General features: G+C 43.4%; 1 protein-coding gene across 1 annotated transcript in view; it reads right to left on the reverse strand.

Moving 5' to 3' along the window:
* Positions 1-267: 267 nt before the first annotated feature.
* The window catches only part of ppp1r16a (protein phosphatase 1, regulatory subunit 16A), a 46180-nt gene continuing 32647 nt past the window's right edge, over positions 268-13800 (reverse strand). Inside the window, exons 10-11 of the mRNA XM_079845730.1 lie at positions 8078-8240; positions 268-3469 (exon numbers count right to left, since the gene is read on the reverse strand). Of these exons, the coding sequence (XP_079701856.1) occupies positions 2987-3469; positions 8078-8240 (646 nt within the window). The 3' untranslated portion in view covers positions 268-2986. The remainder of the gene's footprint in view (positions 3470-8077; positions 8241-13800) is intronic.

Below are 13800 nucleotides of genomic sequence, written 5' to 3' on the forward strand. Positions count from 1 at the left end.
ATATATATATATATATATATATATATATATATATATATATATATATATATATATATATATATATATATATATATATATATATATATATATATATATATATATATATATATATATATATATATATATATATATATATATATATATATATGGACACGACTAAAAGCCACAAATATGCAGAAATTTGCACGAAATTCAGCAATACTTTCCTGACAAACTTTCATCCTGTTCAGATACAGAATTCTCAAGAACAGAACAATACAGAAAACTCTCAGTAAGCATGTATAATTTATTCAAACTTTTCTGTCTCTGAATATATTTACAGACACCAGTGTTAAATTTAACAGAGGAAATAGATCACATAGAAAAGGAACGCATGTATAAAACGGATGTCCCAAAAAAAAAAACACATGGAATTTAATGACATTTTACATTGAAGTCATTTCACAATGTGAAAAGTGCTGTCCATTAGTAAACACTGCATGTCAAGATGAAATGATTGCAATGAGTTTTGTGGTAGAGTTCAGATTACGTATTCCAGAGATATTCCAAGTTCAAATATATCAAAATTGCCAAAATAAAATATCCCTGAAAAAGTGTTTATCAGCTTAAATACATACTTCTGCATTCAAATTGATCATTGCACCCACAGAGAGTTACTTAGCCCAGTTTTTGTAGTGTCACATTCTAGACTATCAATGCTTTCTAGAATATAAAGTTGCTCATAGGTAATTCCCCAATTATCATAAGCTTCTAGATATTTGATAAATGTGAAATGTTTGACATTCATGGAGTTCATGTAATCTCTCAATAATGTCATTTAGCATCTGATCTTCATTGAGTCTCTATATCCTAACACATCTAAAACATATCACACAAACGGTTCAAAGTTCATTAAATGAAAATAAATCAAAAATCAATGAAATCCATGAAACCATTTTTACAGTTCATAATTTGAAACATATAGAGATTTACAAGTAATGCATACGAATGTAAGACAAAGAGTAAATTATGTTAAACTGTTGTGAATTGTTGCCATTATTTTTTTGTAAAACGCATTGGAATCCACTAAGCCAAACTGCATAATGCAAAACTCTTCTGTAGTTTAATTTAAGACACTGACACATAATCTTTACATTTTATGACTGGAGAATCATAGCAAAGAACAAGAGCACTTGATGTGATCAGAACAGGTAAACAAGGTGCAAAAAGGTGTCTTCCTGAAGAAAAGAATGGCTGTCATTTACACAAAATATTAGAAGTAAATGTGCTTGTAAATAAAGCAGTGCTATTGAACTATTTCTAATCCAGTCTTAAGCCTCAAAGTGCAAAAGCTAAAGATATTTTGAAAATCTATCCATTTCTGCGAGTCATAACAAAATAAGGGTTTCTTTCACTCATTTTATTTAAATCTCACTGAACATTGAGCACAAACTAATTAAACCTGGACTGTTATGGAAAAAAAACTAACAAAACAACTTAAACCAGTCAATTACACCATAACTTAAAATAAACTATTAGGATCCTGTGATCTGTGTACTTTGTTAGAACCATTAAAGATCTTCTGTATTTCATTTCTGGTTTAAAATACTGATAAATAGAATATGCATATACGCTCATTTTCCTTATACAAAATTCTTCATTCAAAATCATAGAAATTATAAACAATTTGTTTTTTAATAAATATATAAATGTTACATTTAAATTCTGGTGTGTTTTAGTCTCACTATATGGAAAAGTAGGAGCAATAATAATTTTAAATATAAATTTCTTAGCGATGTTTAGGGTTAAAATATGAATGAAACATGGGTCATAAATTCACATGGGAATATATAGGTTTATGACCAATGGGAAAATACAGAATGAGAGCTTCCTGCCCTTTGTTTTTATTTTTAGCTTTCATGGTTGTGCTAAGGCATGTGTTAAATATAACACTGGAGATTCATAAACAGTGTAATGGTTTAGATTTTTTTTCTGCCAGTGTTTTTATGACCCCTTGAACAAAAAACATGAAATAGCCAGATCCAAGTTCTACACTATTCAGTGAGGTGGTTAACAACCATTTTTAAGTTTATTAAATGATAATTGTAATGCGAGATGGAGCGGGTGACCATTCAAAAGAAAGCTGTGTTTCAGAATTCCAATTTTCCATTTTTAAACTCTTTTTTTACATGGAAAATTCAATGGCTAGAAGGTATTCGGACCAAAAAGTCTTTATATTTCCATTCGATGCATTAGAACAAAGTGTGTTTGTGGGGTGGGGCATGAGACGGTTCATGGGAAGATTTGAAGAATACAAGCTATCTGAATGTACACTGACCTTAGTGCACCTTTTTATTTTTAAATTATTTATTTACATTAATATAAAATTAGCTTAAGAATTTCAATCAGCAATAAACATCAATCTAGACAGATTTGACAGATGCGAGGGTTTTGAACCAGCAGTATGAAATGGTGCAACCAGGTGTTGAAGTGCAAGCGCACTATTTGTTAGATTGCAGCCCTTAAAATTGAAAGAACTGTTAATGAAATGCGATTTTACTTTGATCAGTGCAATTCAAATGTGCTTTTTTGTTACCAATATACTTCTACATATACAGTACATAGATTTATAGTTATGAAGATTGCTGAAAGTTTGGTCAAGTAAAGTGCTCAGTGTCGTTTTTTTTTCTGTATTGAACAGAGCCAATACTTTGAAACTTTAATGACCATAACAACGAAGTAAAATAAAATGAGGAGCATAATAGTGTGAAATACTGGAAATTCTTCTTCATTTGTGTTATTCACTCAGGAAGCTGTGCATTCCATCATTATTCCTAGGTGCTATTAGTGTTGAAATATATTAGTGTTGAAAATGTGAGTTCACTCAGTCCATGTGCAACTGTGGGAGAAAGCTTGACTTGGACACAAAACTCATTTCCACGTACCTGCCTGATATTTTTCGTCCGTCCATGTGGTACATAAGAACTGCACAATCATATGAAAGCTTCTACATGAGTCCACAGCACGGCTCTTTCTTGTTAGTCGTGTCCTCTTCTGGTGCTCTTAGCTTCAGTAGAGGTGGATCTCCACTAGCTTGGGTAAAGTACACTGCATTGGGGGACGCATCCTGTTGTACCGATTCAGGGGGTTCCAGCGGTCCTTGGGGTTCTTCAGGGATGAGGTCATCCTGAGGGCCTGCAGACAGGGGTATAGGAGGTGCCGGATGTTTTTGTAGTTTAGCTGCAGCTCTCTGCCGTTTGAGATCTGCGAGTGTGTGGTGAGATCTCTCTCTGCTCATGTCCCCGCCAGTACCATCCGAAGCTGGAGTGAGCTGATAGGAGGCACTGCGATCTCTGCGACCCCCGCCCTGGAGTTCTCCAGGAAGTGAGGAAGAAAATGACGCTGTGCTGCCGTTCCCCAAAACTTGAGCTCCATTTTCCACCTCGACAACCTCTAATGGAGGAACAGGGGTGGCATTAGTGCCAGACACCTAGAAAAGTACAAGACATTTCACCAAGGATGGTCAAATCAAATCTACATAGCTATATGTAAGACACAAACACATTACTGAGCTCAATAGAGGCTTTCAACAAACACAATCTTTTTATGCAATTATTAAATTCAATATAGCCATAAGCAGTCAGAAACGTGGAAAATATTATCAGAATTGACTAAAGAACAGATGCTTCTGTATATCATTTTTATTGCTGGTAAATGGAAACACAGAAATCATTTATTTTAAATTGTAATAATATTTCACAATATTACTGCTTATACTAGAGGTGTGACTCTTCACTTGCCTCACAATTCTATTTGATAATGATTCAGAGGGTAACGATTAGTTTATGAAAAATTCTCAATCTTTTCCTTCACTTTTTATTAATTTCCATTGCTAGGGGGTGCTATGACGAAATTAAAAAGTAACTATGTGAACTGTTTGAATATATTTTAAATGTGATTTATTTCTGTCATGGCAATGCTGAATCAGCATCATTACTCCTGTCTTTAGTGTCACATGATCCTTCAGAAATGTTGATTTGGTAATTGTAATAATATTTCACAATATATCTATTTTTAATGTATTTTTGATCAAATAATTGCAGCACAAGTGTCTTCTTTCAAAAACCAGTAGTGTATAAGCTAATTAGCATTATGGGCCACCCAGAAATAGGGGGGACCACATCTGCTGAACGTTTAAAAGAATCAATACTCTTTTGATAACTTTTTGTTGGAAGCATTTCTATATGATACATGCCAAACTTCATATGAACCAGGAAAACAGCCATGGATAAGTTCCAAAAAGTTTATACATTTTAAAATATAAATGGAAACTGAAATCCAAATGACCTTCAGGCTCTGGAGATCTGGATCAGGGTATCAGAGAAAAGAATATTCTAGCCAATGGACCCTTTTCATAAACTCCTATAGCGGTGAACGGGAGACGACAGCAAATATAATTTTTGATTTTCAAAGTCGTCATCTGATTGGATGAATTCTACGACCAAAGTGGACAATTTTGAAAACGGAGTGGATGGATGGATGGAGTGGAGTGGAGTGGCTGCCCATATTACGCTACCTGAACATGACAATATCAGACCAGGGCTTTTTGAAAACTCAGCCCTGAGCCGTCTCTCTCAACGGCTCTATAACATACCAGCCTCGACGACCAAGTAAACAGTAACACGGAGACGGAACTGCATGCTTTGTGGTTCTTTTTAGCAGCCGTTGTGCAGTTAAATGCTGTATTGTATAATACTGCAGCTGTCTACATGCGCAAGAGGCAACTGTAGAGCCCGACCCATATGGGTTTTTGGAGGCAGATGCCGATACCGATAATAGGAGTGAAAAAATTCCAATTTCGATATATCGGCTGATATTCTTTATGTATATATTATAGTACAGTACCAGTCAAAAGTTTGGACACACTTTCCATTGGTGTCCAAACTTTTGACTGGTACTTAAAATACAGCATGTACATAATATACATACATTGTACATAAATACAACCAAACAAATATACAAAAGGTTTTTCCATTTAGGTCTAAACTAGATTTTTAGGTAGGCTACAGAAATAGTGATCAAATGTAAAATATCACTTCATAGTCTTCACTGTATTAATATAGATTAACCCTTATTAAAGTTATTCAGTCAAGAACAGTGAGCAATTTTTTTTCTGTCTTTTGTTATCTCGTCTTTTATGAGAAAACGCTTCCCTGCAATTGACAAGATTTTCCGGCTTTCCATGTTTTCACTATTATATCGTAGGGGGCGTTATTATGCATCTCCTGAACGAGTACAGAATCTCTAGATCAAAACCCAGGCGAAGAAGAAGAAACAGCAGATGCATATGTAAAATAACGCAATCATCAACATTAAACAGCATATAAATCAAAACAGCTATGTTATTGAATGGAATGTCGATCCAGGACGAGTTATAGGACTGTGAAGCTTTGGGGATGTTGATGGACTCCATCTACTCCATCTGTGTTTTCATCGTTCTCTAGTCTTTGACAAAAACGTGATTTTCTCTGCTTTTTATCTATGGCAGGGGTTTTCAAACTTTTTGTGTGTGTGGACCACTATTTGTAATCGAAAAATTTTGCGGACCACCTCATAACACGCATAATAAAATATGTCTACACAGTCCTACCTGAATTAATCCGCACCTCTAAATAGGCTTACTAGCACTAAAACTATAACTAATCATCACATCAGTACAACAGGCTTGTTAAAAGAAAGTTTACTGCACACAACGGCTGCCACATATTTAATTTATTTATTTACTCAAGCGCCCGAGGGCATAATCAGGTTAATTTGAACAACAGGCTCAAATAGTCAACATTTCAAAACCTTTGGCATTTCTGAAAAAAAACATTTCAGAAACACGAGATCAAGAAACTAAATGGAAATTAAAATAACAGGTCTTCTTCATTCCATTTATAAATATTTTGTTTCATAAAACTGCCTATAAAGGCTATGCGTGTGATGTGACGGTACGAGACTTCTACTGCTTTAGCAGTAGAGCCACCTGCAGATGTCGATTCTATTACTTTTTTGCTTGTGCGGTATTCCTGGAGCTTGCTTTTGAAAAACTCGACTGGCTTGGACATAAATTCCCTATGCCTGGTTTCCAAATGCCGGCGAAGATTTGATGGTTTCATGCTCTCGTTAGCCAGTGCCTCGTAGCAACAAATGCAAACGGGCAACGGCTCGTCTTCGGGGCCGGTGTAGCTGAAACCCTAATGCTAAATAGCTTTCGCTGTATTTTCTCTTCACCCTCCTTTTCTTTGTTTTTTTTATGATGAATCTGGCTCATAGATGCATCCGACTCACTGTCAATCTCTTCATTTTTTTGTAACTCCTGCCTCTGTCTCTTTTCTCTTCAAAGAACCTGTTGCTATCCACCGATCCATAACGGCACTGAACTTGAACGTCACGGCCGAGCGCCACTAGCCTATTTTAGTAATCGCACAATAACTTGACAATTTAATACAAATGTTATATCTATATAGGCCTACATATTCTGTTTACTTTATTTTTTTTATGGGAATTTCCTGGTAAAATGAAGGTTAAAAAATATTATTTTATTTTATTTTGTCTTTCCACGGACCACCTGCAGTACCCTCACGGACCACTAGTGGTCCGCGGACCACAGTTTGGGAATGACTGATCTATGGCATATATGCTGATGCCGATATATCTGCGACAGGCTCATATCAGCTGATAAAATTGGCAGACCGATAGATCGGTCGGGCTCTAGTTTACACTTGTACAGACAGAGATTGTTTCTTAAAAACTATGGAAATGGCAGTGTAGACGAGGATCATTTTTATTTTAAAACGAAAACGCACTAGTGTAAACAGCTACGCGAGACTAGGTTCCATGTGGATTTAAAAATTCTCATGCTTACCTATAAGGCTTTGCATGGTTTGGCTGCAGAAAATTACAATAATAATTCCTTACATTGGACAACATGACAGGGCTTTTTCTGCTCATGCTCCAAAACTGTGGAATGTACAACCTACTCATATTAGAGAAGCATTTATTTATATCTTGTCTTGAGACACTTTAAGTATAGCCTTTACTTGATTTGAATCTCTTATTATGCATGTTTACATTTGTTTTAATGTTCTTCTTTTTTGTGTAAACACTGTGAGAAGCTTGCTATAAAAGGCGCTATATAAAATAAAGTTCCATATTTGTATTATTCTGTTTGGTGCCACTGACGGCACACACCACAGCTTTAATACAAGATTTTAAAAAAAAAGGTAAATTTCTTTAAAAACAAAAAAACACCTAAAAAAATCTTCATCAAATTTTCATCACTGGAAGCTTAACGTGTAAATATCTGTCATATTTCAGAAGGCTTTAAAGAGGCACTATGTAACTTTTCCGTCCACTAGAGGTCACCTATTCAAAACAAAGGCATAGCTTGATGACGCCACATTTGAGCGCAGAATCTTGGGACATGTGGTCTTCACCTCACAGCCGGTGGAAAAGAATCAGGATAGGAGGACTCGGGCAGAAATCATGTTCATGGATGCGATTACTAACGTTACTGTAGTATGAAGCAGAGCAGGACCGAGTGTTGTGGAAGCTGAGCAAGGCCGCTGGAGCGATTGTTAATAAGAAGAGCGGAAAGCACGCCTCGCAAGCAGCGGGACTGTTATTATGGCATAGTCGCCGGCGCCACTTCCGCTTTTCCGGTCATGAGTATGAGGCAACGCAGCTCTGTTTATCATATTAGATACATCTGAGTGTGTTGAAAATTGTTTTGACGTTACTCTGTGCGTTCGCTTGGCGGTTGCTATGACACTTGTTGCACACTGCAGTAAGAGTAAAGCGTTTTTTTGCAAAATAAAACCGGAAACCAAGGGTAACGTAGATATGACGCAATTGACAGGCGACTTCCTCACACGTCCCGATTCCTTGGTTAAAATAGCAATTTTCTCACATTTACAAATAGTTGGAAACATTTGGCATATTGTAAGTACTCAACTGAACAAAATATATAACACTGGCCTATTGGTTTTGGGATATTTTACTGAAAAAATGTTACATAGTGCACCTTTAAACACTGAATAAGACCATTTCTCACCAAAGCAGCGTGCAGGTTCAGTTCTGCATCAGTCTGTCTGTCTTCATCATCATCCAGGGCATCTGTCTGTCTTCCTCTCTCTTTCCATACCATGGCTTCCTTCTGATGCTCTCTGCGGTACAGACTGCTGCGCTCGTTCACACTGCTGCGCCTCACTACTTTACTGTAAACACAATCCACACAAAGAAGAGCTCACACACTCTGTTTCAGAGATTATAATTAATTGTATATTAAAGGTCACAATTAGTATATGATAACACTATTATCTAATCATGAAAAATGCCAACTACAGCATTCCAGTGTAAACGATACAGCAACTGAGCGATGCAACAAAACTATACAATCACAGTCAGCGAGGCTGTTTCCACGGCATCCTCTACAGCACAGACATTACACACTCCAAACATGAAAAATCAAAAGTGTAGATCAGTGTAGAAAAATAAAAAAGGTCAATGTATACCTCTTACTGCTAGATCTAGCATAAAAAAACTGCAATTACAAATTACTGTTTGGTATTACAATAGTGTGATGTTCTGAAGTGGTCAAAAGGGATGTCCGGAAGGGATATTTCTTTTTTAATTTGGATTAAACCATCAAAATATAAAGAAAATATGTTATACTTTTTAAATATTTAATATATGAAAGAACAACAAAACACTACACTTGGTTGAGGTATTTGTCTGACAAAATTATTTGGCAAAAAAAAAGGAAACTACAGCTATAGTTTTAATTTTACTATGTGAAAAAAATGCATATAAAAAAAAAAGCTGGAAAAAGCATACATTGACTACAACATAATCAGTTATTAATATTTAGTTGGTTCCCTTTCGAAAGGGAACTCGCGCTGCGTCAGCTTCGACGCTACGGGGAACGCCTCCGGCGTGACAGGTGCCTGAAATCACATTGAATCACGTCAATTCCATTGACCGGCGACAGCCTCTGATGTCATCAAGGTGCGACCAGGAAGTATATAAGGGCGCCTTGCCAACATGACAGTATCTCTTCGTCTTCAGTGACTGTTTTGCCTGGATCCTGAACGTCAAGCAAATACCAAGCTATGAAGTGTGCAGAGAAACAGCGCCACTTCCGCAGGTGCGCAGAGCCGTGTACCAGGTATCTTACACCTGACGACACTCACACGCTCTGTGTATACTGTCTGGGGGAAGAGCATGCACGGGAGGTTCTCGAGGGAGCCTCCTGTGCGAACTGCGAGCGTTTTCCGTTGAGAACGCTCCGCTCTCGTTTGGCTCTCTTCTCGAGGGGAGAGAGTTCAGCAGCTGGGAGCGGCCCCGCTCGCGCCGAGGCCGAGCGGCGCCTTCAATCCTGGGGCTCCCAGCTGGATCTGGCTCGTCGTCTAGAGACTGGTGTAGTGCTTGTGGACAACGAGCCAGATCGCGAGGGGCAGACTTTGGAGGCGGAGCAGGATCTAAGCTCCTCCTCCTCGTCTGTGGCTCTTCCAGTGGAGCAGAGGATGGTTGAGGAGTCGAGTGAAGTGTTTGAGGCTTCTCAACCACCTTGTCCCATGTATGGGGAGCTGGTGGAGGTTATGGAGCGCGCCGTGGGCAGATTGCGCTAGGGGAGATGACGTTCGTCTGAGTAGACTGGATGACCGTTATCTCCCCGCCCGTGACCAGCCAGCTCTCGGGAGTCTTCCATTCTTTCCTGATCTCCATTATGAGATTGCGAGAGGATGGAAGAAGCCCTATTCAGCGCGAGTCCATCGGCGTCAGCGGGCTAATTTTGCTGACGTCGAGGGATTACCGGAAGCTGGATATGTGTCGCTGCCGCCCGTTGACGAGACGTTTGCAAACTACCTCGCTTCCGGGCGGCCATCGACACTAAGGGCTCCCACCCTGCCGTCAGATCCCCTTAGGACAACATCACGTCTGAACGGCAGGGCATACATGTCGGCGGGTCATGCTGGGGCGGCTTTACACACGATGGGAGTGTTACAAGCCTACCAGGCAGATCTGCTGAAGGACCTCGATCAGGGGGTGGGACTAACCCCTGACGCGGTGGCCGAGTTGCGCCGCACCACTGATCTCTCTCTTAGGGCCACCAAGCAAACAGCTTTCGCCATCGGTCGTTCGATGGCGGCTATGGTGGCCACGGAGAGACATCTGTGGCTGAACCTGGCGGACATCGCGGGGAAAGAGAGAGCCTTTCTCCTCGATGCCCCGGTCTCGCCCTCTGAACTGTTTGGCACCTCCGTAGAGGCGGTGGTGGATAAGTTCAGGGAGGCGAGGACGCGCTCGGCAGCATTTAAAACCTGCATCCCGCGGAGGTCCGGGACCGCGCCCAGGCAGTCGGGTGTCCCTGGTCCGTCCCAGCCTGAGGGCCGGAGACAGGAACAGAGAACCAGTGTTGCCTCTCGAGCGCCCCCACGGAGGGTTATGGCGCAGAGGAGGCGGGACACCCGCTTCAAAAAGAGGAAGGAAGCTGGAGCTGGCAACCGGGACCAGCGTAGGCAGCGGACTCCGCCCCCGAGGGGACGCAGGTGAACGCTGCCTTTTTCCCTTCCTCTGGAAGAAGTTTTTCCCCGGGCGCTTTTAACATCAGGCCGGTGGGCCTATGATGAGCAGAAATGTAAGAATTCTGACGGCCCGCCTGGCTTGGTTGTGAGAGCGCCCCCCTCAGGATGGCGGGCGGATAATAGCCTATGGCTGGCTGGAAGCACCGCTGGGAGCGATTGGTGAGTCCCCTCGCTGAGGGTGAAACATTTTCAAAACTATGTTTTTCAGAACTCCTATACCTTCGCTCGCCTGAGAGGTTTTCTGGGGAAATTTGGATCGCCGCTGGATCTTCGCAGGGCCTGCAGCTCCCCGTGAGTAAGCTAAGAACGATCTTCTTTGCAACATTGTGATGGTTGTGTGTGAATACTTCACTTTCTGCTAGAGAGTTTGCTGCCTCTCCGTGCTATATTTTCCCCATTGTTTGGGTAACTGAATCGCGCTCTCGCCTGAGGGCTTGTAGTATAAGGGGTGAGCTGTGTTTTTTCCTAGCGTAAAGTGAAAAGTAGCTGAAGACCGGGTACGCGCTAATGCACGAGCTGTAGTGAGATCTGCGCCCAGCTCTGCGGGGCTTTGGAAAAGGGGTTTTTTGGGGCCTCATTGTGTAATATTAGAGGTGATAATATTTCTTTCCCGGGCCCTGAGTAGATCTAGTGCGGACCTATGTCGCACCACTTGGCCTAGGCTTTGTCAAGGATGGGGGCGTTCCCTTTTAATAAAGGTGTTTGCCCCTGGCCTGTCTTTTTATTTAAGAACATGGCGTTGTTTATGCATCCTTGTTTCAGCCTCCTCTGTTACAGAGTCGTCAGGCCAAGGCCCGCCCCCTTCTCTGCGTTCTGGGGTCACGTGTAATGCAGACGAGGATGTTGCAGGAGACAGCGACTTTGCCAGTAGTCGTGGGGTCGTCCTTTGCCGTCTTTTGCCGGTTTGCGACTAGACTTTATCTGCTGTTTCCGCCTTTCGGAGCTTGGTGGCCGCCATCTGCTGGCGGCCCCCGGCCTCTTCCTGGAGGATGGTACGGCCGGTGGTTTTTCACATTTCTGTGATATTGTTCCCTTGCTTTATGTCTCTGCTTCACCTCCTTTAGGGCCCGGGTTGAGCAGAACATCGGATAATCCTTCTGTCTGTACGGTTCTGGTCGGATGCTCCCCTGAGGCCCGAGCATTGCCAATGGCTGACGCCCTCGCAATCAAGGTTGGCCGCTGCATGGAAAGAAAGACAGCCGCCCCGATGCAGGTGACGTAAGTTGTACTCCCCTCGCTTTAGAGGGTCTTTGCTGAGCACTTCTGCTGAGTACACTGCTGTTGGCAATGTGATTAGGTCCATGTTTGTAGGCACTGCCCAAGAGACTGCGCCGTCCTGGGGGCCCTAGGACACGACGAAGCAGGTTGTCCCTAGCTGCCTCTGGGATGGAGCCAGCCCCAGGTGCGGGCATAGGAGCCAGCTGGCTCTGAGTGGCCAGCTTGGACGGTCTGGGCAGTTGGACTTCAGGACAGGTAGTAGGCGTTAAACGGCCTCCTTGCAGGAAAGTCCCGACACTATGGCCCACGAGTGGGCCTCGGAGGCTCTTCTCCACTGGTGTCGACGTCAGCAGTGACCCGTCATTGGCCCTGGGGATGAGTCCCCAGGTGTTAACTGGATTTCCAGGCCTTCGTCAGCAGCAGACAGCTGCCGTCAGCCCAGGTAGCAGCAGCCAGCCTTCTTAGAGTTTCGGCAGGATCCTTGGAATCTGAAGCAGACCCCCTATTCGAGGGGACAGGTCCTGCCAGGCCTCCCTGAGGGGTAGGCTCCCAGTCTGGGTTTCCTTCGCTCAGGAGTTAGGCCCTGTTTGGCCTCCCTGAGAGCCTGCTGTGGTCAGCAGGCACTGCTTGGTCTCCCCTGAGGGGGCACCATAGGCATTAAGTCCCTCGACGGTTGGTACGAGCTGCTGAATAGGTGGTAGGCGCTACTGGGCCTCCCTATGGGCCTGCTGTGGGGTAAGCAGGCCCACTTGACCTCCTCTGCGGATGGCGTTCCTGGGCCCCAGTCACTGGATGGCTAGCACGAGTGTTAGCAGGTAGTAGGCCTCATCCGGCCTCCCTGAGTGACCTCCCTGGAGGCAAACTCCCGGTTCCCAGCCACTGTGGCGGTGAGCATGAAGTGCTATGAGTAGCAACTTCTGCTATCAGGTGGTAGGCATGGTGGCCTCCCTGACGATGAGCTCACGGTTCCCGGTAGCTGTGGTAATGAGCATGGAGCGCTATGGACAAGCACTTTTCTGCCGTTGGTTGGTAGGCTCTGTGGCCTCCCTGACGACGAGCTCTCGGTTCCCGGTCGCTGTAGCAATGAGCATGGAATGTTACGAGTAGCATGTCCCGCTATCAGTTGGTAGGCACTGTCGCCTCCCTGAGGGCGAGCTCCCGGCTTCCGGTCGACTATGGTGAGCGCGAAGTGCTTCGAGTAGCATGCTTAGAGTAGCACGCTCCGCTATCAGGTTGGTAGGCATTATGGCCTCCCTGAGAGCAAGCTCCCGGTTCCCAGTCACTGTGGCAATGAGCGTGATGTGCTATGAGTAGCACGTTTTGCTTTCAGTTGGTAGGCACGGTTGCCTCCCTGAAAGAGAGCTCCCGATTCTCAGGCGCTGAGATAACTGGCGAAACAAAACGCTAGGCATGGCATGCTCTGCTATCAGGTGGTAGGCATTGTTGCCTCCCTGAAAACGAGCCCCTGTTTCTCAGGCGCGAGAGTGAGACGGTTAGCGAAGCACGACGGACGGCATGCTCTGCTACCAGGTGGAGGCATTGCGCCTCCCTGGAATCGTTCCCCGGTCCCCAGTTTCGGTAACGGATCGTAGCATGGGCTGCTATCAGGCAAAGCTGCACGGGCTTCCCTGAGGGGATTCGCTTTGGAGTAGTAGGCCCACGTGGCCTCCTCTGAGGGCACGCTCTGGTCTCGTGGTTCCTGGATAAATCCAGTCAATGAGCAGAGGCCGGCTCCCCGGCCGCTGTGGTGTGCATAAAGTGCTATAAGTGGCACTTTTTGCTATCAGGTGGTAGGCATGGTACCTCCCTGAAAGCGAGCTCCCGGTCCCCAGCCGCTGTGGTGAGCTTGAAGCGCTATGAGTAGCACATTCAGTTTGGCTGTGAGTGCCCGATGTCTTGCAGTTGGTAGGCCCGCTTGGCCTCCCTGATTAAGCGAGTCCCTGGTCTTCCCAGCTACCTCGAGGGCTAGCAC

Source organism: Gobio gobio (assembly GCF_949357685.1).
Source record: "Gobio gobio genome assembly, chromosome: 20".
NCBI lineage: Eukaryota > Metazoa > Chordata > Actinopteri > Cypriniformes > Gobionidae > Gobio > Gobio gobio.